Source organism: Ptiloglossa arizonensis, chromosome 13, assembly GCF_051014685.1.
Source record: "Ptiloglossa arizonensis isolate GNS036 chromosome 13, iyPtiAriz1_principal, whole genome shotgun sequence".
NCBI classification, from domain to species: domain Eukaryota; kingdom Metazoa; phylum Arthropoda; class Insecta; order Hymenoptera; family Colletidae; genus Ptiloglossa; species Ptiloglossa arizonensis.
Genome location: NC_135060.1, coordinates 5,099,863 through 5,126,719, shown reverse-complemented (window position 1 = coordinate 5,126,719; position 26,857 = coordinate 5,099,863). Strand labels below are relative to the sequence as shown.

At 41.9% G+C, this 26,857-nt stretch overlaps 2 protein-coding genes across 3 annotated transcripts in view; one reads left to right on the top strand and one right to left on the bottom strand.

Moving 5' to 3' along the window:
- Crp (transcription factor cropped) overlaps positions 1-26,857 on the top strand; it is a 254,909-nt gene that overhangs the window by 123,612 nt on the left and 104,440 nt on the right. The window lies entirely within an intron of this gene.
- LOC143154094 (uncharacterized) lies at positions 7,913-25,510 on the bottom strand. Of its 2 annotated transcripts, none has more exons than XM_076325904.1 (2): positions 24,844-25,510; positions 7,913-8,473 (listed from the first exon to the last, which is right to left on the bottom strand). In XM_076325904.1, exon 1 carries the CDS (start codon positions 25,460-25,462, stop codon positions 25,100-25,102), a length of 363 nt encoding a protein of 120 aa, XP_076182019.1. In that variant the 5' UTR covers positions 25,463-25,510; the 3' UTR covers positions 7,913-8,473; positions 24,844-25,099. The 2 variants fall into 2 exon arrangements, with proteins under 2 accessions (XP_076182019.1, XP_076182020.1); XM_076325905.1 differs by lacking the exon at positions 7,913-8,473 and adding an exon at positions 16,704-16,944.

Below are 26,857 nucleotides of genomic sequence, written 5' to 3'. Positions count from 1 at the left end.
AGCCTAAGATTTGTTGCTCCCGGTATAAATGAGAAGCAAGGATTGCGAGATCCAGCGATAGAAACGGCGTCGGTTGTGTGTGCCCCTACTAGTTACCTCGAAAATCGAGATCGTTGGACAAGCGTCTTTGGACCGATCGTGCCCTGAATCCGCGGACATTCCAGAGCTACCGGTCGAACGGAACTCGTGACGATCGGATGATATTCACGGAATCCGAGAATTTCTATTTCATTAACGATCGGGGCGGGGAGCTTCCGGCAGAACCGAGACCAAGCTTCGTGTGCTCCTGCTGCTGCTTCTCTTTTCCGATCAATTTCCAATCGCTTCGTGATCCGCGACCACCGGCCAAGATTACCGAACCAAATTTAAACTTTCACGCTTTGTCTTCAACTTTCAACGCGGAGTTGGAACGAACGTAACCGGGATTCGAATGTGCAACCGATCTCGTCTTTCGGGAAGACTCTGGATCGTGTCGTTGAAATTTGAACGCGTTTCGCAAAAAGAAATTCCATCTGAAAATTTGTACGTTTTGGGAAATCTTGAAGAGATGAAATTAAAATACGATTGTGGTAGAATTTTTTTTATGTAAAAATACTAGGGGTTTTTTTTTGGGGGGAAAATTATCGATAAAGAGTGTACAGGTGCTGTCTCGTTCGCGATGAACGTTATTGCGTTAACGAGTTGGGTTATAGTTCTGGATAATATCGATTTCGTACGTAGTTATTGAACAATAAAATTAATCGGGTATATCGTCGCGAATTATTCTCGTGATTAAATATAATATAAATACGTAACACAGTCGCGTTTATTGTATTTAGAATGAAAGCGCAACGGGAAATGGTGTAAAATTGTATTTCAACGTATTTTAAACGGAGCACCGTTAAAATATAATTATCCGTCCGGTGTTGCCAGTGGGAAATTACATAAATACGAACATTTTCGTCCGGTTTGTGAATTAATTTTACTTTAATAAATTGCATTGTATTCGGGGCGATCTAAAGTAAACGTCTTTAAAAACAAAAACCTCCAAAACGTCGAGATTGTACGAGATTACGGTAGAGAACGAATTTGTTACATTTTTCGAGTAGTATTTCGTGGAATATATTCGTTATTTTCTTTCTGACCTTGCGCGACCTTAAAAATTACTCCGTATCGTTGCATCGACTTCTTTTTCTTTAACCAACAAAGTGTCAACGAAAAAGAATAGAATATTTTTCGCGAAAAATAAAAGAATTTTTCTTTTTGCCTCGGGACACTTTCTCTCTAAGAAAGAACAATTCTTATCGATGGCATTGCACGATGCAACGGGGTACGTTACGATAACTTTCAAAGTATTCGTACACAGGTGTTGTTCTCTTTTAATTCCGTGCATCATTATCTCGCATTACCGCACATATTATTCCTACTCGCGGGTGGTGGAAGTTGAAAATTAATTTCTTAAAAGGCCATTAGAGATACAGGCTCGAAACTCAGCCAGCTATTAGACCAGGGTACCCGTTTATTTATTAAAATCGAAAACAAATACTCGTCGGACGGGGCAAAGTTGTTATTTCGGTCCAAAGGGTAATCCACTTAAGCTTGGCAAACTTTTGTCGCATAATCTTTAATCGATACCGTAATCGCACTATACAAGTACCGGTTTGTTTATGGATGCGAACCGATGTATTTCCTCGTATTTTGTATGTTGCACGGTGTGCCAAAAATTACGTATATTTATCGTATATTTTGAATCGAAATACAACAAAATTGTACTTCCGTACGAATGGTAAATATATTTAAAAATTGCGTACCCATCGTCGAAGTGGAATTTTCAAAAAAGAAAACGAAACGTTTCCCTGCAATATTCCGATGACGATCGTTAAAATAGGAAACTGATCGCATTCGTAAATCAATTCGTCTTTACCCCGTCTATTTCCGGAAGATACGCAATGGGGTCCGGTAGAAATACGAATACGTTCACTGTCGGTACCCTTAATGTTAATTTTACTCAAAGTCCAAAAAAGAAAAAAAAAAGAAGAAAAAAAAAATAAGCCTGCATCTCGCGAAAACGGGGAACCGATCGACACACCTTTTCAAGTTCGCTTGTAATGTAAATTGTCAAGAGTTGTTATCTTTCCCGTTGTCGAGCTCTCTCTCCGGTTCAGCAGGGCCCGCGGCGTCGTCTGATCGTTCGTATCATCGCGATTAGGACGATGATGCGATAAAGCGAGCGGCGAGACGCGCATCTCCGCGGAATTCATTCTCGTTTGGCGAAAGATATCACGGCGCCTGGATGTCGCGATGACGATCTACGCTGCGTCAGCTACGTATTGCATTGCCGCGATGCGATGCGGTGCGGTGCGGTGCGGTGCGGTGCGGTGCGGTGCGGTGCGGTGCGGTGCGGTGCGGTGCGGTGCGCCGAGATTCGTTACCGACTCGTCGCTTTCACGAATACCGATACCCGCGAGATCTCTAGGTCGGCCCGCTCGTGGGAAATCGCCTTTTGTCCCCCCCTCCCTCCCTTCCCTCCCGGTCGGGTGTCTCTTGTGTTTCGTCCCTCGGTTTCCTCTCGCCGTTAACGAGCGGTCTGATAAAACCCACCGAGTCCGTATCTGTCGTTGTACCGGCAATAAATCAAGTACCATCGCTCCCGCGCAGTTCTCCTTGTTAATGAGCTCAACACTCCGTGGATAGCTCGAGGAAGAGAGAAACGGGCCGCGAGAACGACCGAGAGGAGGACACTGGAAACAGAGAAAGGGAAAAAGAAAGATAGGGAGCAGACCACGTTGAGAGAGAGAGAGAGAGATGGCGCCGCACGCTGCTTTCACAAAGTGTCGTCGCTTCATGGGCGAATAAAAATGTCTCTCTTCCCGACACCTTTCTTCCCGATACCACGATAGAAACGCATCGATCTACGATCCAACATCTGTCCAAGATACGGAATAAGGTTTACTATCGCTTCTCTTTCTTTTCCTTGCCATCTTTAACGATTTAAATTAAATACACAAAAGTAACACTCCTGTTCCTCGCCGATATCATTAGACGGTCTGTTCTACGTTTGCACCGGTTCAAAGACTTGTCCAAGATACGAAATAAGATTTATTTTTATTTTTTTTTTGTTTTTTTTTTTGCCATCCTCAGTAATTTAAATTGAGTACACACGAGTAATCATTTTGTTGCAGTATCAATATCATTGGACAGTCTATTGTACGTTTGCACCGGTTCAAAGACTTGTCCAAGATACCAAATAAGATTTATTTTTTTTTTTTGTTTTTCTTTTTGCCATCCTTGGTAATTTAAATCGAGTACGCGCGAGTAATCGTTCCGTTGCGGTATTATTCCAAAATATGGAATAAGATTTATTATAATTCTTTTTGTATTATCTTTAGCGACTTGAATCGAGTACGCAACAATAATTTTTCCGTTGCTCGTCAATATCGTCGGACAGTTCGCTGTAACAATTTTTTTCCATTTCCGTGATAGATTCGGTGAGCAAATTTTTGTCTTATTTTTATTTATTCGACGTTTCGACGCGTATCGGATACTCCTCGGGAGTAATCGAATATACTTCTTGCATAATACGAAAAACCATATAACGGTTAGGATTTAATTCGATTAAGTGACAGGAAAGAATAGAAAACAGTTTTCTTGTTAATGTAATTATCTTTATTAACTTAACCTTTCGTTCTCTGGAACCGTTCACTAAGCATAGGATATAGCGAAATATATCCGTTGCTTTCGACGACACGAGAACATTTCTATAGAATAGAACCGTTTCTACGATCGATTCTTTTCTATGCTCGTAATTTTCAAACTGACCTTTTTCTATGGAACAGAAAAACTTTTTTTTCGCGCGTAATTTTCAAGCTGACATTTTTTCCCCGTGGAATAGAATCGTTTCTACGATCGATCTTTTTTCTTTTCGCTCATAATTTTCAACCTGCCCCATTTTCCGTCGTATTAAAACGCGTGTGTTTATTTCTCGTATCTTGCGTCAGAAATTACGTAAAAAAAGTGTTCGAACGCACAGACGCTCGTACTGTTCGCGTCTTTGGATCTCAACGACGCAGAGCGTGATTCGTGAATGTACACAATTGTGTTTATCGGTATACTATAGATACGTGCAAGGTTTGCTTGCCATCGGATTACCTCGGTAATCTATCAGTGTATCGATCAATGTTTCGCGATGTGTTACTCAAAGCCAGAGAGAAAGGTAATGGAAAATGTATATCATCAAGGATCTACCACTCCAGACGACGTGACAGATAGAGTAGTTAGAGCTTGTACCGCAATTGCGCCGGAAACAATTGAACCGGGTATCACAATCCGTCATTGGTCGTCCTGGGCAATACATCATTGTCGTGGGACAACGTTTTGGACATTTAAATTGACCGAAAGTAAGTCGATATTAATAGTTAAAACGCTGATCCGAAGTTTCGCTCGGTTTAAAGACGAATATGACGAGTGGTCGATTTATTCGGATTCGTTGTGACACCGTTTGCATCTTTGTACACAAAATATTGTATACTTTTAATTTCTGGTAATATTCTTACACGAAAGAGAGAGAAAGAGAGAGAGAGAGAGAGACGAAAGATATAGACACTGGAACCTTTCGTCGATGAAAATCTACATTTTCGTACCACGATTGTCACTTAGTGTCACGAATTAGTACAATCATCGCCTGTTATCGGAGTTCCAATATTACGATTGTAGCCGACTTAATTCACTCGAATAACGTTATTATTCGATACAGTGTGTATTCTACGAACGCGTAGTTACGCTACGCGATATTTATTGTACAGTATGGTGTATTTCGCGAACGAATTTTGTAAAATAACGATTACTGACAAATGTTTTTTCATTTCTGTTTCAGGTACGTATTAGAAAATTTCTTGGAAATACGGTAAAATGTACAAACGCTCGATACGTAAGGCACACTGTCTATTTGCTGCAAGGTGAGATTTCTTGTACCGTTGTAAACGTTTTCAACCTAGCGCTACGTACTTATTAATCATTTCACAAGTGTATCGAAGAAAAAACAAATGCATGGAGATTAGGTGAAGAAAAAAAAAAAAAAGAAACGTAATTATCGTTATACGTAATTATCAATTCTACGTAATCGGTACTATAAACGAAAAAACTTTCACTTTTATACACTTAGTTCTTCCATTATTCGTCAATTTCCCGTGACACAGAAGTCCTCGAATAAACTTCGTCTCTTACGATAATGCAAAATTCGATCAAAGATAACTCGAAGTTTCAGGTCGAAAACGTTGTAATAAATAATATTATTGTTTTCAATCTCGAGTAATCACTATCTCGCGAGAACCGTGTTTCCTAAAAATGATTATTGAAATACAAATCAGGTTAGTTTTTCTCCGAATCTGAAAGATGCTCTATCGTCTACCTCGAAGAAAATATATTCGTACGAAATTAGCTGCTAGAGAACAGTGGTAAAAATTGTTTCTCAACCATTAACGATACGGAACGATATCTCTGGTAAGAGACACGTCGAACCAATCAATGAGTTTCTAATTTATTACGCCGGAGAACGTACAAGTTCACGACTTAAATTACAGATCAGCCTTTAATTGACACAAAAAACGTGTAAGACTTTATGTTCTTGCTCCAAGGCAACGTGACACGGCCCATATACCCGCGCAAGGATACCTAACAATAGACTTCCAGCTCATTATCCGCTGTCACGCTGTACTTTCTTCTACGTATCTGCTTTCGTAATGTAGCCGAGGGTTCGAAACTTCCGGTCCCCGACACCTGCTGCAAACTGCAGACGCTAACTAACCGTTATCGATTTCGATTTACCGATAATATCGTCGAGAACGGTAATGCATGTACGAATGAACGAAGCGAAGTACAGTAAGAAAGTTTTTCATAGCGACCTACTGTTCACTTTCGACTCAGTTTAGTCGTTAAAAGACATTTTTTCTACGCTATTCGATACAAACAGTTTTATTTATAGATTTTATTTACTTTGCGCACCATTTTCTCAAACGATACCAATAGAAAAGAAAAATACGCGTAGGAATATAGACGAATTTACAAAGTAGAACAACATTCGGTCAATTATTTCTTCCGTTTTGTTACAGAATTAATACAAAAGATACCGACTTCGCGTCTCATACGTAGATCGTTGAGAAACGTACGATTCGTTCGAGGATAAATTCAACGTTAAAAACGACGAAGAAAAGTTCCTCACGGTTTTGCAAGCCGAAGTTTCGTTTTCGAGATAGAAGCAGTGAAAGTTTACGGGTGTGACTTCCGGCGCGCGCAGTTTAAATTCCAGTCAGCTGACCGCGCGACTGCACATGCGTGCACTTGCAAACGCGAGACGTGCACCGTACCGGCCGACAGTACCGCTTCGAATGCACTATCCTAGACTTTGATACATATTAGCATCGATTTTAATATTTCACTGTACTCGCGCGTGTCTTGTATTTTGCGACCGCGAACATATTTATTACGCAATCGCGCGAAACATTCCGATTTGCATTCGGAGTAGAAAAAATCATCCAAGTACCAGGTTGTGCGATAAGTTTCGTCGTTCGATAAAACAGCACGGTACCAGGTTGATCGATAAGTTTTATCGAACGACGAAACTTATCGAACAACCTATTAATTTTGCACCGACGAACAGATTATTTTCCGCGGCGCTGTCGAGAAATCGTGCAAGAAAATTGTTACTTTTCGGACGATTCGTATTCGACTCGACACGTGTACGAGTTGTTCGCGATTAGAATTTTTGCAAAAAGAGGGGCAAAGGCTTACGACACGATACGAGATTACAAATTCGATATCAGGAGGAATTGAGCGTCGAGCCTCGACTCGTTTTGATTCAATTAGACGAAATCGAAGCGATTATTGCGGAATCAAATATATCGGTTGCTTCGACGGATCTGTCAACCTGTCGATCGGGTGTTCTATTTGTGGAAAGTTCCAGCGCATTCGTGAAAGCGGATAGTCGTGCTGTCGATAAAAGGAGCCTGGAACCGCGTAAACAAATGCAGAACACACATTTCCTTCTGCGCGTTTCTACATACGCGGATAACGAAAACCGTTCTGTTCTGGTTATTATACACCGTTTAAAATAATCGAAGGATCGTTCGCTCGAACGGAACGAGAATGTTGGAAACCGCTTCGCCCAAACGAATATTTCTCCAATTTTCAGGAACCCACGTTTGGGTGATTATTCGGACACGAAATTTTTAATCGTGTACAAATATCGCGACAAAGTAGCAAACGTAATAATAACAAGTCGGAGAATATTATCGATCATAGATACGTAAGACACGGAAGCAATTACAAACGTATTTTCCGATAATTTTATCGTGTTTATTGCTGCCTCCGATGGTCAATTTCATCCAAGAAAGTGTTATTTATCCGATGAAATGTTTCCGGACAAAGTGTTGGAATATTGAAAATCGCGTTAGACGAATCGTAACGTCAATTTTGTCACGACGATTGTAAATAATAATCAGCTGATATTTAGTGGAGTGAGGACGCGAACGAAGATTAAGATAATGTTATTCAGAAGATTCGAAGGAAACTGGTGTCGACTTCTCGACTGAAAATAATACTCATTTGCATACAGAATTTCCATGAAAAGAACATTCGGGAAAAAAGATGAAGATTCGACGAAAAAAAATTGCAAATATTTTCGAAAAAAATTTACTCGCAAACACGAATGCAAGGTATAAAGTATTGCGTTCGCGTATAATTTACACAACGATTAATTACAAGCGACAAACGCGGTACCGTGATCTTTGATTCCAGAGGTCAAAGTAAAATAGAAAACCTGGATCTGTATATATTTTGAACTTTTATCAGAAATTCTGAAAACTTTTCTACTTCTTTGGTACATTTTTACGTATATTTACAAGTACAAGAAATTCTGAAGCCTTTTCTACTTCTTTGGTACATTTTTACGTATATTTACAAGTACAAGAAATTCTGAAGGCTTTTCTACTTCTTTGGTACATCTTTACGTATATTTACAAGTACAAGGTGTTCAAGAAATCAATTTCGTGTTTCGATGGTCCATCGCTTCGATACGAGCCGATCATTCGTCATTTTACCGTTGCGAGGTAGACGCGTGGGAGATTGATCATTGACGTGGACGAGGATACAGCGAACCGATGATAAACATCGTTGATGGTAACCTTGAATTTTATGAAAAAAGTCATAACGAGCGACGAGGCTCGCGTCGATCTCGAAGTGGCTTCGACGACGAGCTGAATAGTCGTTGCCGTGTGTTGAAAGTCCGTGTATAGTTCTCGAACGATCGCTGCATCCGTGTAAAGTCGTCCGAACAATTTCGTGTTGAATTTGGGTAAAAATATTGATCCGTGTTATTGTAATTTTTCTTTTTCTTCGAAACGATAATGGAAATTCGTTAAGAGTGTGTTGAAAATTCGTGTACAGAACTCGAACGATCGCTGCATTCGTGTAAAGTCGTCCGAACAATTTGGCGTTGATTCTGGGCAAAAATATTGATCCGTGTTATTGTTATTTCATTTTTTTTTTTCGAACCGATAATAGAAATTCGTTAACAGTGTACGTCATCGAGATACGTTGCCAAATTTCTTATCGCGCGAAAATCGAATTTCTGTGTTTTTTCGATACTTCTGCGCTTACTTTCGAAAATTAGATTCAGTTGCTGCAAGTGCACGGAACAAAAACGTCGAAATCTATGCGATCCCACTTTTCTGAACAATTACCATCGTTTCAACCTCTTAATCTCGCCAGGTCGAATTACTCGAATTGGGAAGAAAACTCTACCAAATTTCTCGTGTTATATTTTTAATATTTCTACATTATATTTCGAAAATGAAATTCAGTTACGCTTGCACGTGCAAACTGTTCAAAAATCGACGAGACCCCCCTTTTCTAAATCCTGGATTGTTCGCTAAGTATCGTTCCCTAAACCTTACCGAACGGTACAATACTATATTGCTCGATAATTTCTCACGTTGGTTAAAACTTATCGAACAATCTATCGATTACCTAGAAACGGGTTCTGAATTTTAGCAGCGGGTTTCTCTCCACGGGTAGAGAGCCTGCGGTTGAACAGTGTCGCCGAATTTTCTCCAGAATCAATCCGTACGATCGAGGTTACGGTCTGTACCTGCGTGTGTCAGCCTCCGTACGTCATTGAACAGCACCGAGTGTGTCGATCGCATAACCGGTATGAATCATTGGTGTATCAACGGCGTAAATATCGACATCGAGTCGCCGCGGCTCGCAAGAAAGGCCTTTGGTCGATAATGCTCCGCGATAAAAGTGAATTACGATCGGTGCGACGACCTATATTACGCTTGTACCGGCCGGGGCCCCAGACGTCAATCGCGACGAGGAATTTTCCAGATTAGCCGGCCGACCGGCCGGGTGGGCCACGTTTCGCGACTACGATCTTTTATGGTTACCGTACGCCCGGATTCGGCGAGTCATTAGCCTAATTAGCCGATACCAGCCCGGAAGTAATTCAGGTAGTCACGTACGGTACTTTCGCGCGCCGTCCATCATTTCCTCGTTCCCGTGAAATCCCATTTTCAGGATTCCACGTGTTGCGTAGGCCGGACCATCCGGCGAGCCATTTCGCGCAAACAAATGCGCCTCCGTTGGATATTAAACCGGGCTTTTCAAATTATCGGCCAGCCTCCCTAATTGATACGTTAATCCCCTAATTGACCGATCGACGATGTAATTTTCTCGTATTCGTTTATCGACCGTGTCGTTCAATATTGGAGGAAAAAAAGAAAAGAAATTTAAGCGATCGATGGAACGGTTGGATGGGTACGATAGGTCGCTCGTTAAGTTTCGTCGTACGATACGAAACGGAGGAGTTAGGTTCGTTTTAGTTCTTTAAAGACGGTAAATACTGTTCGACGAACGTTTGCGAAGTTTTTGGTACATCTATCGACTCGTTCGAGTATATTTACAATTGTGCAATGTAGAAGCGTCGTGGTATTTTTTTACAATGGAAGAAACGACAAAACTTATCGTTGAACAACTTGGTAGACAGCTGGTTCAATTTTCTTTGGAACGAACTCAAGTAAATTTCGTTATTGTCGAAAATTCGATATATTCGATTTCTCGATGAATTGATAAGATTCTATCTTCTTAAAATTGTCCATAAATACTTCGACAATTGTACAATGATATAATACATCGAACGACAAAACTTAGCGAACAACCTAGTAAGAGAATGGTTCGTTGCAAGTTTAAACGATTTTTCGGTTCGCTGTAATTATTTTTTGGCTGGAAGTATCGCCGATCATTTTGCATCATTTTGAGGCGACTTAGTTTTTGTTTTTTTTTTCGGAGTAGTCTAATATTTGTCTTACAAAGTCAAACAGTTGATCGTATGTAACGTTGACGAGGATGTCAAGAAAGAAGAAATTGATAATAACTGACGTTACGAGCGTAACTTCGCGCACGTTTCGAATTGTAATGATAACGACGGTTGTGAACAAGGATCTGCGAAGAATCGACGCGAGTATCGTAAATCGGCACGATACGGAGCCGATCGCAAAAATGAATTTCTACGAAATAATTTTCAATTTCGATTCACGGACAGCCTCGCCAATAATCTATTTAAATTGATAATATAAATTCGTGGTATTGGAACGAAAGCTCGCTTCGTCGCGAGTATTTTTCGAAATTCGATACAAGACGCGAGTATCGATTCGAAGGTACTCGTTCAACCGTAATTCGATTTTTCTTGCGCCCAGCACTTAGCGACGATTATGCCTGCGGTGGCAACTCGATGTGGAATTAATTGTTAATCGCTTTTAACGCTAATACCGGGTGTAGCCTGTAAAGTTATAAATGATCGCCGCGCCTTTTTACTTGGCCAGGTACGCGTAGATCTCTCGAAATGGCGCATTAACTTTGTAGAAGCGACCTTAAGTGGTTTTATCGTGGATGCGCGTGGACACGTGTTGTTATTAGCGCTCGACTTAGCCCGCCGCTAATGCGAGCGAGAAGGAAAGAAAAAATACGAGACACGCCCGCCTCGTAACTGCAAATTCACGACGCGTTTCTTTCATCATTTTCGCCTATCGAATGGCTCGCGATAGCGCGAACCGTGTACAGAGTGCCCTAATCGATCCATAAAAATATCGACGAACTCGAGCAACGACGTTAAAACGCATTTGGACCAACGTTACAAAGTTTCGCGAAACACGTCGAAACGGTAAAGAAACAGTTTCGTTGGACGAGAATGTGTAAAAAGTATAACGACATCGTGTATTTTTTTTTTCAACGTAGAATTTTAGCTTTGGAAAAAACAGAGACGATTGTATATCGTTAATCCAGGTCCAAACGAAGCCTTTCGAAAGCCGAACCGATTGAATTTTTGTAAACAACATCGGTAAAGAAAAAAATCAACGGCTCGTATCAACCAAGATTCTTAACATCGACATTCGAAACGAGCTTAGACAGTTCTTAAGATCGATACGCGAAACGAGCTTGGATAGTTCTTAAAATTGATACTCGATAGGAGCTTAGTCTTTCGACCTGCGTAGAAAGATTCTCTCGATACCAGAACCGATACTTCCGACATGATTTTCCATTCGTGTAGCTCGCCATTTAACGTTTCAATGTTCTTTAACCAAACACGCTCCGCGACGATTCGAAAGAAATATTTTCATGGAAAGGTACACGGTTTCGCTCGGAAATCAACCGGTAAGGGATCGTTGTTTCCGATGACTCGGTTTTTAAACTCGATGGAAGGAAACATTTTCAACCAAGTTCCGTCCGTGTTATTTTATGTCTATTCGTTCAACGTTTCCGATAAATGAACACGAACGAACCAATTGTAAGGAAGTTTCCACGGTGTTCCCGTTTTCGATCACCGGTCGGATATCCTCGTGGTCTTATTCGCGAACGATGTAGCAATCAACGTATTAACGCGAATTTAAATTTTCCGCGCGAACGTACAGGGTACTCGGTTACGCAAGGCTTCCTCCAGAGGAACGTTCGTTCAGTTTCACGCGAGTAGTTCACGCAACGCGCGACAATGGTAGGGATCCCCTCGCGATCGAGAGAAATTTTTCCAACAAAAATTGTAGTTGCTTGGAAACGGAAAGATGTTCCTTCGAGGACGTAATATACACACACGCGTACATCACACGGACCGCAATCGTAATCGTATCTTTTGTTATCGTGTTCCTATCTCTATTTTCAGCGATAAGGTACGCTCGTAAACGCGTTATTCGTAGGAAAAGTATAAGCTTTGTACAACTGCGTCGTAACGCGATCGTCGAGAAAACGAGTGTACCGACGTAATCTGTCTTCGGATACGTAAATTCGTCGGTGTTCGTGTCCGGTGTGTACCACGAACGATAAATAAAGGAAAATGTGAAATTTGTATTGAACGCGTCGAAACGAAAGACGGGGTAACTAGAAACGACGATTATCCGTAATTTGCCGAAACGTACCGGCAAGATTTAAAGATCGGTGAAGAAGGCGAGCAACCACGGGCACTCTTGAACCGAAACACAAAGAACGGTTCGCTCCGAAACGGCAATAAACCGAAGAGTCCTTTACGAAGTGAGCACTGTGCAAACCCGTTACACCCTTTCAACGCCTCTGACCGACTTTTTTCATTTGCTCCGCCGGTGACGTAGCCGTTGATAGTTTGCCGATCTTTTTTCATCAGCGGCGGGAAATTTTCGAGCGTGCAATGTCTGGCAAAAAGCTCGACGAAAATCGAATCTACTTCGTCGTACAACACTTTGTCGCACTTCGAGGGGGTGTATTTTTTTTTCCTTTTTTTTCTTTCGCCACGAGAAACTGGCGTCACCGTGAAATCCTTTAAACGATCGATCCGGAACGTAACATTTTTATTCGGTGTACGTGCGTTTACCAGGTCGTTGAACAAGTTTCGTCGTTCGATGTATCGTATTATTATACAATCGTCCAAGTATCTGTAGACATTTTTGAGAAGGTAGAATCTTGTCAATTTTATTCCGCTACTTCGTACACTTTGTTCAAATTTTCCAAGAGTACGATACTTAAATCCTAATTCGAAACCCGTGTCGGGAAGTTTGCCCGAATTGGAAAGAGTACGCCAAGGTACACCGAGTCTCTTCGAGTCCAGAGTTAATAACGAAGCAAACAAATGACGTTTCGTGAAAAGAAGAAAAATAAAATACTTTCGCGAAGACAACTCTGAGAACTATTCGAAAGAAAACCGGGAAAACTTGGCGGAGAAATACGCGTATTCGTCGAGTAAAAGAAAAATCGTGTTTCGCGTTACACGCGTGGCAAATTTCGAGAAACGAGATTCTTCGTCGGTGTACAGTTGGTGAACGATACGTTCGCTTGATCAATCGAAACGCGACTTCGAACTCGAAACAGAATTGCGTACTCGAGCCTATTCGTGCCCTCGATGTTACCGAGGAGTGGCTTTTATCGGTAAGTAAATTACCGTTGCGATAAGGAAGAAGGAATTTTCGGGATAAAAGGGTCGAGAAGGGCGTTCGGGATACTTTTCCTCGGTAATGGGAAACCGTGCGAAAAATCCATCGGTCCCGCGGAAACGTGGCGATGTTCGTTCCGCGTTTCGGGAATCGTTAGGCTCGTCGGTACGATTTCGCGTGGCGAAAAACCGGAAGGAAAGGCGAAACGATAACCGGAGACGCGGCTCGGAATCGATCCGGAGGAAACGGCCGGGAGGGGCCCAAAGAGTAAACGCAAATAGCAGTAGGCCAGCCGACATTAAATTTGCATTTATATTGTATTCCGTAATTTATGACACCGACTTATCTCGTGCAGTGGATGTACGCGCTCATAATTGTTTCCCCCGCGTGTATATACGCGTTGGGAGAGAGCCCTCGTGGTTCGCACAATCGCTCAAACTATGCGGTTAAAAGAGAAGAGAGAAAGAAACAAAAAAAAAAAGAAAAACACAAAAAAAAAAACGCTCGAACCGCTAAAAGGGGGCCAGAGGGGCGAGGCGAGGGGTGAGAAAAAGGAGAAAAGCTCACCGCAGACGAAAACGAGAAGGGAAACGATGGACCGAAGAGGCGAGAGAGAAAGAGAGAAAGAGAGAAAGAGAGAGAGAGAGATGGGACCGATGCGTCGCGTGTGTGCGTTTCTGTGTGTCGGAGAGAGAACAGAGAAGATACACAGGGAGAAAAAAGAGTCGGGCACAATAAAGCTCGTCGAGGACCGACGCGGAGTGTTCCGAGTTACGAGTTTGTCGCGAATTGTAGAGGGTAGCGCAACAAGATTCACGATTCTGGTCCGGGGGAAAAAAGTAAACGCGTTTATGTATATCCACCGCCTATATACTCGACGGTGTCGCGAACAACATCGCAAGAAGTACACCGCTGTTTGCCGAACCTCTCCTTTTTTCATCGATTTCGAGTATTTATTAGGTCTCCGGGAAAGCTCCACCGTTTTCGTTCACTCTTTGCGGTAACACGAACCTACGAGGGGATGATGATTCGTTACGGATGTAACGTATCCATCGTTGCGTAGCTGTACTAGGTCGCGTTTCGATAAGTTTTCTCGTTTTTTCCATCGTCGAGATATACTATGACACTTCAACGTTCGGACAACCGTAAATATACGAACCAGTCGTAAGATCTGCGTGAAACTTCGCACGTGTGGAAAAATAAAACGAACTCGATAGCTCCGTTTCTCATCGAACGACGAAATTTATCCAGCGACCTGTCATCGTTGCGTTATTTCTAGTAAGAATTCGGAGATTGCATTCGCACTTCCTGGTGATTATCGAATGTTGCATCGAGATTGAAAAATCGGACGATTTTTACTCGATAAGAATCGAGTTTAGCTCGAAGATTCAGCTCGATAAGAATACCGCGAGACGGATACCTTTGCGTCTTCGAGAGAATCTTTACCGATCGATTATGCCATCAGAATTATGGTGTAGAACTTCGGGAACGGAATCGTGTCTCTTACGAATTACACGATACGCTCCGAGTTTGGTATTTTGTATACAAAGGAGTTTAGAAAATTGATCAGTGGCACGATTGTGTCCCCCAAATTCCATACTAGAATTCCGGAGACGTCGATGGAAACGCTCTCGAGGATCGTTTATTTTTTAATTTTCTATCGGTTAAAAAATGATGCAAGTCAGAGGAGCACGCTCGATCCCTAATTGCTTCTCGACCCAAATCGTGCAGTTTCTTTGTTCGAGTCGCGATTGCTATTCGCGTTCGAGCTTCGTCACGGTGGAAAGCAATCCCTGTTCTATTAACCCCTTGCCCTACGATTTAAGTTCCAATAACGCGTGTTATAATCAACATCAAGGTCGCTCGTGGCTCTCGCTGCCCTCGTGAACGATAGATTTTCTTTCCGAAAACGTTACGGAAATATTTCTTTCGAATATTTTCAAGAAAACGGTACAGTGTACAAAGTGTATCACTCGATTCGAAGCACTCGTACCTTGCAAGATATTCCAAACTCGCGACACGATCCGCGAGTCGTAAGTTTCTAAGAATACCGATCGAATAAATGAAAAAAAAAAAGAAAAATAAATATACATATAAAACGAAAGAAAATGTGTAGAATTCGTCGTCGGTTCGAAATGTTTCTCCGGAATTTGACTCTCGTGCGCGATAAGGGGATACTCATCGGTGGGTCGTTCGCGACCCCGTGGTTTACGGGCATTCCATGGTCGTTTGGACGGTAGAAGGTTGCTTGGGTTTCGCCGGTATCGCTTCCTGGACTAGGTGAAATCCATTACTACCGGTCCTTCGAGGAATCTTCAATGGACGAAGTAGTGGGTTTCGATGGGAACGAGGGTCCTTCACGGCCGCGATTGGCCGTACCTGTTACTCCGAGTATCCAGTTAACGTTTTAAATGCGTTTCGGTATGCGGAGGCACGCGCGTGCCAGACGAATGGCGTAAACACAGACAGAACCTCGAGTTTGCCGTGTAACCAGCGAAGAGAACCTATGTCGGGCCCGCGTAAACAGCATTGGTCAACTAGCCGTGCGTGTAGGCGTTCACGCGTGCCAGAAGTTAACGCTTTCCCGTTGCTGTACACCGCTTTCCGTCCACGTCACCGTAATTTCCTTTGTTCCGCATAATAAGTGATGCTGATTGGTTACGTGACCCGACGGTTTCACGCCGTGTCCACGAAACCGACCGAACCGAACCGACGCGACGAAACCTCTTTTCTCTTTATTTCTCTCTTTCTCGATCTTGTTCCTTTTCAATTCGCGGCCATCGTTCGCACGATCCTTTCCTCGAGACGAACGATTAAAACTCCATCGATTTCATTTCGGCGAATTAGAGCCAAAGTAATTTACAACCGTCCGAAATGGAAATCGTCGCGAATCGATTTTTTTTTTCCCCCCTCTACCTCACCACCGTAGAGATCGAACCGTTTACACACGTATCCGTGTAATTGGATTTATAGAATTTGAAAATGTTCAATGGAAATTGGTTTACCGGTTCGATGTTCCAATGAAACGGACCAACCGATCCGGTGAAAGAAGGGAAGGTCATTTATTGGATGGAATTGGTACTTAAGTAACGAGTGTACATTTTTACGAGTACGTGTAAGAAATACACTCGAACGTACCGATTCGTATCGACGGGAGATTATACTCGTTGGATTGTGAATTCCGTGTGATCGAGGAAGTTCGAGCCGATCTACTTCCGAAATAAAGCACGATCGTTCATCGATCGAATTTATTATTGGTCTACAATTTTGATCGTTCGAGTTCGTCGAGTGCTTGGCCGATGCGGATTCTTTGGTTGCGGTTTCGCTCTTCCTTCTTTGTTCGGTTTCTTGTCGAGGATGAATGCGTGAGTTACAGGTGCGTAAAGCGAGTAGAAAGTTAACCGAGCCTTGTGACGAAACACGACAGCTTCGAAGAAATTCTGTTAGGTATTCCTATTCGAAATAGCAGTTCTTAGAAGTCCCGTACCGCCGTGGCTTTCTTTTAATCTTCAACCGTCCGTAACTGAAATTGGACGAGAACGTTTACGAATTCGTAATCGTTGGTTACGCGGTGGTCGGATAATTGTCCTATTTCGCGAGGTTATCGTTATCGTTTACGATTCGCAAATATCGAAAAGTTACAGTTCCTCGCGTGTAATAGTGCGATTCCATCGCAAACTCGTACTACGTATATTTCTCTCTCGGATTAAATTGTATTTCTTGTTCTCTCGAGTAACGTTTACAATAACGACGTAGCCGAAGAGAACGTACGCAATACCGTTAATTAAACGATTACACCGTGTATAAAAGTTTACTTTTTAATCCGGCGAAAATTGCGGTTACAAGTCTCCGTACGCGCACTCGTACGTAGCGATCGATACGATTAAATCCAGTTAACCGTTTGTTTTTTTAATGTCGCGAAAAGTGCGAGGGTACGTGTATATTTTGTATCGGTTGATACGATTATATCCTGTTTCGTACCGGATTAGTGCGTATCAAAATGAAATTTGTACACGTATTATTCTTACTCTCCGAATTTATTCGAAGGGATCAACATTATTCCATAATCGATTAATTCCTACCGAGTCGCGGTCCCGACGATGTTTATTAAAATTTCACGATCGGTCGATACAGTGTTCGTTATTTTATTCAACGTATCTTTGGTTCGTCAAATATTCACGTCGAGCTGAATGCGAATAAAATATAACCATTGAATAGATTATATTTGCTCTCCGGTGGAATAAAAAGCACGGTTTGTTTTCTATTTCCGATTCGTTTTAAACTCGAGGTCTCGAACGGGTTCTCGAATTTCGATAACCGTCGTTCGTCTTCGAGAGGCCCGTATTATTTATTAAAAACGCGCGTCGTGTCGTTCGAAACACGAACGAAACGAAGATCGTTCCACTCGGTTCGCAATTGCAAAGTCTCTCGAATTACGCGTTGAAATTCGCACCGCTTCCCCTTGAAAAAAAGAAAAGAAAAATGAAAAAAAAAAAAAAAAAAAAAAATACGACACCACCGGAAAATAGCCGACACGCGATTTCTATGGAATTCTCTTGGCACGTGGTAGCGAACTCGTCGCGATACTTAATCGTAAATAATGTCCGCGGAGCGTTGTAAGCCGTTGCAACTAAACGAAACGCATTATAAACCGTTTAATAGATGCGTGCATCGCTTAATAGATTCCTTTGGTCGTACGGCTGATTCGCGGCGTTAACCGTTCTCTTACGTTTGTCCTGATTCTTCTCTATTAGCTCGGCTTCGTTCGCGTTCCTGACCGGTTACGCGATTCTCTTGCCGCTACTACTCTTTCCACGATTTTATGTCCTCTCCGCTTAACCCTGCCGATGTTACGACCGCTTTATCGTATCCTTTTATTGCCCTGCTCTTGGCGATAGTAACGCGATATTGTTTTATTTACCTTCGCGGTTATTAATCTTCTCCAATGGAACGTGTAATTGGTTTCCCGGCGTAGAGCGAGAAAGCTGTTCGGGACGATTCGATAGAAGTATTGATTGTCGTTTCGATTAAACCGAACACTCGCCAGGAATACGCCGCGCGGAAAATTGGATTTCTTCGCGAAATATTCTTCCTCGAATTAATCGTTGCGTAATGCTGCGAAATCTAACCGAGAAGATGCGAACAAATTTCGGAGACCTTCGCGGTCTAGAGGAACACGACCATCGGTGAATTGTTTACCTTGTTATAATTATTCCCTCGGAATTGAGTAATTTTTTTTTTTTTTTTAATAATATTTTCTTATTTTGGAGAACAACAGAGATATTTGAACGACTCGTGTTGCACGACGAAGATCTTGGAACATCGACCTTTTCGTTACCAAATTATTTACAAGCCACGAAAAATATCATTACGACGTGTTTATATTTTTGCACGCAACTGTTAATCATCGATCGATTCGTGAAAGCATTTGGACAATTTGAAAATGTTGGAGAATTCTTCTCGTATTATTTCGTTCGCAGATGCGTGTTTAAAAGTAGCGCTCTCTGTGGAAACTTTCGGTCAAATTGACCGAAATAATATACCAGGTCGAATATAGAAATTTTAGAAGCCTAAAAAACATTGTACACATTGGACGAAAAGTGTAAATTACGAAAGTTGGAAAAAAATTGAACATATCGCGTCGAAAATATAAATTATGGAGATTCGAAAAAATGATACATATTGGGTCAAATGTAGAAATGACGAAAGTCTACGAAAATAAAATATGTTACATCAAAAGTACAAATTTCTGAAGTTGGAAAAAATGAAACGCGTTGGATCAAAAGTAGAAATTACGGAGGTTCGAAAAATGAAACCTATTGAATCGTAAATGAAATATACTGGATCGTGAGTAGAAATTACGAAGTTTCGTAAAATGAAACGTATCGAATCGAAAATTAAACGTAATGGATCGTAAGTAGAAATAACGAAGGTTCGAGAAATTAAACCTATCGAATGAAAAATTAAGTATATCTAGATCGCGAGTAAAAATTACAAAGGTGTAAAAAAATTGAACAGTATCCTCGACGAAGGTTGAAAAAAGTGTGAACACATCGGGTCGAAAGTAAAAACGATGAGACTTGAAAGAAAAAAAGAAGAAATCGGACAAGTTGGATCAAAAGTATAAATGATGCAAGAACCGTTCTCGGTTCCCGCGGAAAGTTTTATGAACTCGGCTCTGGCAGTCGATGTGTTAAATGGTGGTAAAGCTTCCACTACCAACGAGAAAGAAAGCACGCGGTAGAGAAAGCAGGGACGAGGGAAAAACGAACTCGCGCGGCGAGATCCATCGGTTCGAAGAAATTCAGAAAAATGCCGGCATAATCCAGTAGCTCGCAATCAGCGATCATTCTGTTAGCGCGAGTCGTTCTTCTGTGCGCGTGCAGCGGGAACAACGATTTTCATTCCAAAGGAACGTAGCGAACATTGGCGCCTGATCGCGCGCGGCGATTCGATCGATCACGCGTGGGATTTGAATAATTTTGCAATTTATTAATTTTACACGATGGTTGCGACTTTATCCGTAGTTCGTCGGTGCACTTAAATATCGAACCGGGTGGTAAAGTTCGCTCTCGAAGTTCGCCCCTTCGAACGATAAACGAAACGCGAGCGATGCAACGTGTCCGTTCGACGTTTCGAAATTATATTTTTCGTTGCATTCGAGAAACGGGGAGCCGATTCGCGATTAAAATTTATCGAATTTGAATGAATCGCCCCCGAAAATTTCTCCTCCGTGGAATCTGAAATGTAAATGGGGATTTCGTGGCCCGACGTTTTTCAGCGAATGCAACGAGCTTCTCCAAAATTAAACATTTTCGAACGGTACGTTAGCGAACTCGGAGCATTGTTACGATGAAATTTACAACGAACGAATCTTGCTTCGAATCGACACTCGAATCGGGGTCGAGGTACACACTCGATTCGTCCGAATCGAAACACGAAATTTGCATTCACCGTGAATATTACTCGCAGCGTATGTTTTTTTCTTTTTTTTTTTTTTTTCTTGAAAACTGTTATTCTATGGCATACATTTTTTCGTCGAAGAAATGTTGCGACACTCGATACATTTATTCCCAGCTAACGTAAACGTACAAAATCTCGCGCCTTGACATTTTTCATTATCGAAGAATGAATTATCGGTGAAAAGTAGCGTCCACGAGGTCCTTGGACATCGTATGGCACGTGTCTCTTGACTAGGCCGTGCAAAATATCGTTAACATTCTCAAGGACGAAAGATAAACGAGAACGATAAGTAAATACCCAATACGTTTCCTTTTCTCGTGGAATTAATAACCGGGCTCGAATCAAGGAACAACAACCGTTTCAACGTTCTCGCGAGGAATTATCGTACGAAAATTAAACGATCAAGGGAGTACTCGCGTTATTAATAAATCGGTCTGGCTAATTTTCATAAGGTAAACTCGATTAGCTTGGGTTTAGTTTCGAGGTAAATTATGCGCCACAACCGACGGCTAGAAACAATTTACCCTAATAATATTATATCGATGCAAATATTATTATTGTATTAAAAATAGATACGTAATATATATTCGTATTATTGATAAATATTCTTTTTGCGACGTTAATTAATATATATTATTTTGTTTCGTTCGTAAGTAAAGTACCAACTAGAAAATACGAACGATCTTTCGTCTTTCGAGATTTTCGATTATCAAAGGATCGAAACGAATATTACGACCGATGAAAAAATGTCGTCCCTTTTATTCCAATAGAATCTTTCGTTTTCGTTACAGGTACGTACCAACGATCATCGTTCGAGTAACAAACGGTGAGTAGTTTTCACAGTTATCGCGTACTCGGAGTCAGAGTGTGCGGAAACTGCGTTTAAAAAAATGGGCCAAGTACTTATACGTTAACCATCGATGATCGCGATAGAAACTTGAACGAAGAGCAGACCGTTGCAACGTTTCTCGTTGATTTTCAAAATTAATTATACATCCCCGTGTAGCGAGTTTCAAAGAGAACGATGCGCAATTAATACGTACCATAATATTCTTTCGTCGAGTAAAAGTGAGCATTTTGTACGCTATTTCCGTTAATTAAATACAATCGTAATGTTTAATCGGACAATATTTAACCGAAGTCTCTTGTTTAATTGCGCGTTTCGTGCGTTACGGACACGCATGAAATTATTTTTTATCGAACATCGGGGAAGCACGCAATCGATTCTCGTTTCTTCGCCGAGGTCCGGACTGTTCGTTTTTCATTTTACGAATACGTGTACCCGAATTTCGCGAATCTCGCCTTCGAATCTCGAAGAAATGCCACGATTCGAGACAACTGTCGCACCCGCGAATCCCGAGACACTAGAATTATAAATTTTCAACCGTCTTGACTCCGTAATATACTTACAAGTACACACGGTTACTCGTTTGCCGTAGAAACGATTAGTTTAATAATGCAATCGCTCTAATTAGATAAGAATGTATTCGAATTCTTCGTAGTTGCGTGACGTAGCACGACTACCGGCAGTGGTTCTCGTTCACGATTCTTTCGATTCCACGGTATCGTGTACAACGACGATGAAGGAAAGAACAACGAAAAATCAACTATAAAACGCGCGCCAACGTTCTCACGTTCCTTAATAAACGCTGGAAATATTCGTGTACACTTTCGTGGTAATATCTTCCCGACGAATTATAATTTCTAATCGCGTACTCCTACTGTTCAAACATCGAGATAATATTCCGCGAATGTGTTTCTTTCTTTCATTTTTTTTTTTCTTTTCGAGCAGTCGCGGAATATTTGAAATCAAGATTTCCATTTCGACCGTCTCGAGACTTTCAACGACACCGTGACACGTTGATCGATAAATTTCATCGTTCGATGAGAAACGGAGCTATCAGTTTCGTCGTTTTATTTTCCCAAAGAATTGTACTACCGTTCGATGAACACGCGCGAAGTTTCGCGCGGATCTTACGACTCGTTCGTACATTTACGTTTATCGAAACGTTCAAGTGTCGTATTTCTTTGCAACGAAAAAAAAAAAAAAGAATACCCGAGAAAACTTATCGAACTCGGTAAAATATGGGTACGTTCGCGCGTTGAACCTAACCGAGAAGCTACGCGTAGACGAAGACGGTCAGCGTTGCTCCGGCGTCGTAAACTAAAATTAGAAACAATACGAACGACACCGCGTTACCGATAAATTACGCGCGATTGGTCGTTGAATCGCTTCGGGGGCACCTTCCGAACAAATCAATGTCCGATTCGATGGCCGATCGTTCGCGACGTGGTCCGTCGGTTTCTCGTTCGGTTATGGTCGTCGCGGATCGAACGAAGAAGACGCGGTCGTTACGTTTAATCCGAGCGATACGTTTCCGCGTTAATTTAATTTGCTCTCCTCGGGTGGTGGCGTGCTCGCTTCGAGGAACTTCTTTTCGCCCCCACCCCCCCTGAAACGTGACCAGCGCGCATCTCTCATCGCAGATTAATCTGTCGCATCTACCGTAATCGATCCGAGCGCGAGATATATCCACAGAGGGGGATGAAACGCGAGGCCGATGGAACGCGAGGAGAAGAAGACCCCGGTTAGAATCACGACATTAAGCGCCGAGGCGAACGCTCCACTCTTTTCTTCCTACTTCTTTGACCTGATTAATCCCCGCGATATTTCTCGCCTAATCCCGCCTCCTTATTTTTTCGACGCCCGGAGAGTTACCCAGGAGTTCGTTTCCTCGGCGAATAAATCGCCGAGAAAATTAGCGAGTTCCCCCGTACCCGGAGATTTGCGTCCACCGAGCGATCCGGATGCGGAATCTACCCAGACGAAAGAATCTTAAGTCGAGGAAAGAAATTCCATCGCGACAACGCGAGAGATCTCTACACGGGAGTTGAAAATTAACAATATTCGAGGTTGTTCTTCTTTTTTCTTTTTTGCATGGGAGAAAAATACGCGATTTATAGAACTGCAAATTTTCGAGTTAATTTTCCTTTAATAGCAAACGAGTCGTTACTTTTTACTATTGGTTTAATAGCGACAGAATCGTTGCATTTCAAATCGATCTTTGAAGTAACATTTGGAGTACACTTCGGTAGTAAACGACTGTGCAATGTATTTCGATGTTCGTGGACTGTGCAAAGTATTTCGTCGTTGAACGACTATGCAAAGTATTTCGTCGTTCGACGATTGTGCAAAGTATTTCGTCGTTCGACGATTGTGCAAAGTATTTCGTCGTTCGACGATTACGCAAAATATTTTTTAGGAAAAAAAATGCGCGTCGCGGAACTTGGCACCGGGGATCGTCTCGCGCGTATTTCGCGGATCACCGAGGGAGAAGGAGACAAAAGGTGGAAAGAAATCGCGCGAGATCGCTCGCGGTGATTCACTCGCGTTGGTCCACGTGGTCTCTGCGTAAGAAAGTCGATGAGTTTGTTGACTCGTTGGTCCGGTGATCATTGCCAAGAAACACCGATCTTCGCGTTACTTTTCGATTCTGATGCAACGTTCGCGTGTCGTGCGCGAGGTATGCAACCGCGGTGCCGGCGATAAGATCTTTCTCGTAAGAAAGTACAAACGAGACTTTTATAGGCTCGAAACGATAAAAAAAAAAACAGAAGAAAAAAGAAAAACCGTAAGAAACACCGCGATACGTGTAAACTCGTTTCTAATTATTTTAACAAGCAACGTTCTCAACGTACTGCATCGTCTTTCCTCGTTCGTCGTTTCAACGTCGTGCAAAAATTGTTACACTCGTTAATTGTAAACTTCGAATCGTTATCGAGATTGCAACCAACACCGAAGATTTTCGATACACGTTTCGATTTTGACGACAACGTTAGACCGAAACGGACCGCTCATTAACGGTAACAACGATCTTTAAAAAATAATACGTTGCAAACATTTCGTGTCGATCGCGTGTACGGTCTATCGCGAAAATTTTATAATTTTCCAGATATTATTAAAAATTATGTATCGTTGCTCGGCTATGTTTCGCTCCACTTGTTATAATTCCGCAATCTTTCCATCGCGATCGATATTTTTCTTTCGTATTTTATTTTATCGCAAACACTTATCGCATTCTTCTCGTACCCGCGTATATTTCGCTTCTATAAAATACACTTTGTACACCGCACTTTGTACACCGCACTTTGTTTCTACAAATTAGATTTTTACTCCGTTATTCGTTTCGACGAATTACAGTTTCGTTTACCTCGTTTCGTATGTATACGAATACATAATCATTCACAATTCGTCGACTAGATTTATATTCCGATTTCCGAAAACATTCAAGATTCCAAATATCAACGAACCGAATGTCTAGGATATTTATTTCGTTCGATATCGACGATAGCTCTCAATGTCGTCTTAATATTCAGACACGCGTGAAAATCCGAAAAGATCACCTATATTTACTACTTATATTTATAGATATTTAATAAAAAAATAAATACTATTTACATTCCTGTCCCGATTCTGAGAAAAAATTCCCGTCCCGATGGAGTATTTTCGGGACACCCTTCACGATCACAGTGCGAAATATCGATCGGTCGTCGAACCGCGAAAAAATGTCTGCATCGATCACGGCTTCGCGATATCGAACGATATTCGAACCGATTCGAAACGGGACGATGTCGGACTTGATTGAAAATTTGCAACGGAATGGATTAAATGGCCATCGCTGTATGTTAGTTACGCGCGCTCCGTGGCTAATGGGTTAATTAACTGGCACGAGTTCAGTGTAGCGCGAATCGATTGGTATTCGCGAGTGCGTCGCTAGCGGGCTCGTACCGGTGAACGCGCCCCTCCACTTCGTGGATAGATATCGGCAACAATTTTCATCGTAATAACGAATTTCTCTTCGCGTTTCACCTTCTACGTTCTCGTGGCTCGGATAGATGCGTTTAGGACCCGTGACACATTGAAGGAGACCTCGCCTTACGGGGACTGCCGATGCACCGCGCTCCTCGACGCACCCGTATGCATTCGCTGCACCCATCATACGCGCTGATCGTCCACCGATCCTGGAACGGTTATTTGGGTTAAACGCGTAACAAATTAATAGCCGCTCGACGAACATTTACACGTCGAGTCACGCGCGAGATCGCGCGTGCACCGAGATATAACTTATTTCACGATTTACCCGCGCAACTTCGAGCTTTGGTCTCGACTATACGTTAAATGCACTTCGCGTCCTAAGGATACTTTGCTCTCGACGAACGATTCTCTCTCTTTCTTTTTTCTTTAATTTCTTTTTCTTTTTCCCTCTTTCTTTCTTTCTTTCTTTTTTTTCTTTCTTTCTTTTTTTTCTTTCTTCCTTTTTTTCCAATCTTTTTTCTTTCTTTCCTTTTTTCCATTCTTTCTTTCTTTCTTCCTTTTTTCTTTCATTCTTCTTTCCTATCTCTTCCTTTTCTTCTTATATACATCTCATCGGTAAATCCACCGAAAGTTCTCCCTCTTAACCAGAATTTGTATCCACGTTACAATTGGCCAGTGCGCACCTCTTCGGAATTTCACCAGAATTTGTTCACTCGCTCGGTATAATTGCATCGCGCACCTCGTCGTAAGAATTCCAACCAGAATTTGTATATTCGGTATAATCGTGTAAACGTAGTGCGCAACCGTTACGAAGAATTTCACCAGAGTTTGTATACCCGGTATAATTGCGTAACAGTAGTGCGCGGTTCACCGTATGAAAATAGGTTGCTTCCCCGTTCGCGCGTTAACTTAACCCTTTCGCCCACGGCGCGTTGAATTTCGTGCGTTTCGACCATCGAGGGCTGTTCCATTTCGCTTTCATCGATCGAAGAAAATTGATTTTCCATCCGATGGAAACATTGAAATCGAAGAGTCACGGTGTCGCGAAGCTAGGATTCAAAGTGTCGATTCAATGTGGGTATTTAACATTTCTTTTTATCCACTTTGCTGCTATCGATCGATTCAGTTTCAGTTTTTTTTTTTTAGGAATTGTGCACGATTCGTTGCTTCGGTGATCGTACAAATCGAGTGTATCGGTATTGGTGGTAATCGAGACGATAAATACGATCTCGTTTGTAAAAGACGGTTCAGTTTCGTTTCGTATCGAATGCAAAGTGTTGTTTCTCTCATTTACAGAAAAGAGAGAAATTTTATTCGATATCGTCGCGTAACAATAATTTTTTATCGTTTTCCGTACACTTTTTTTTTAATTATACGTATCGGTGTTTATCGTTTCTATGGAAAGTCGAGTATACTTAAAAAATTCCCACGTAGCGGCTTTTCGGTCATTTGTTCGTAATATTGTAGCGTGTGCTAAATTTAACGCAACTGGTAGTTGCCAAATGGGCCAACGCAGGAACTTAAGCACGACGTCGAAAAACTTGAAACGATTCGATCCGCCAGAGATCGAAGTTTAGCTCGTCCAGCGAAGAAGATCGAAGAGTCGATGGAAAAACGTAAACGCGACGCGATCGATTGAAAAGAAAACTTGGAAGTT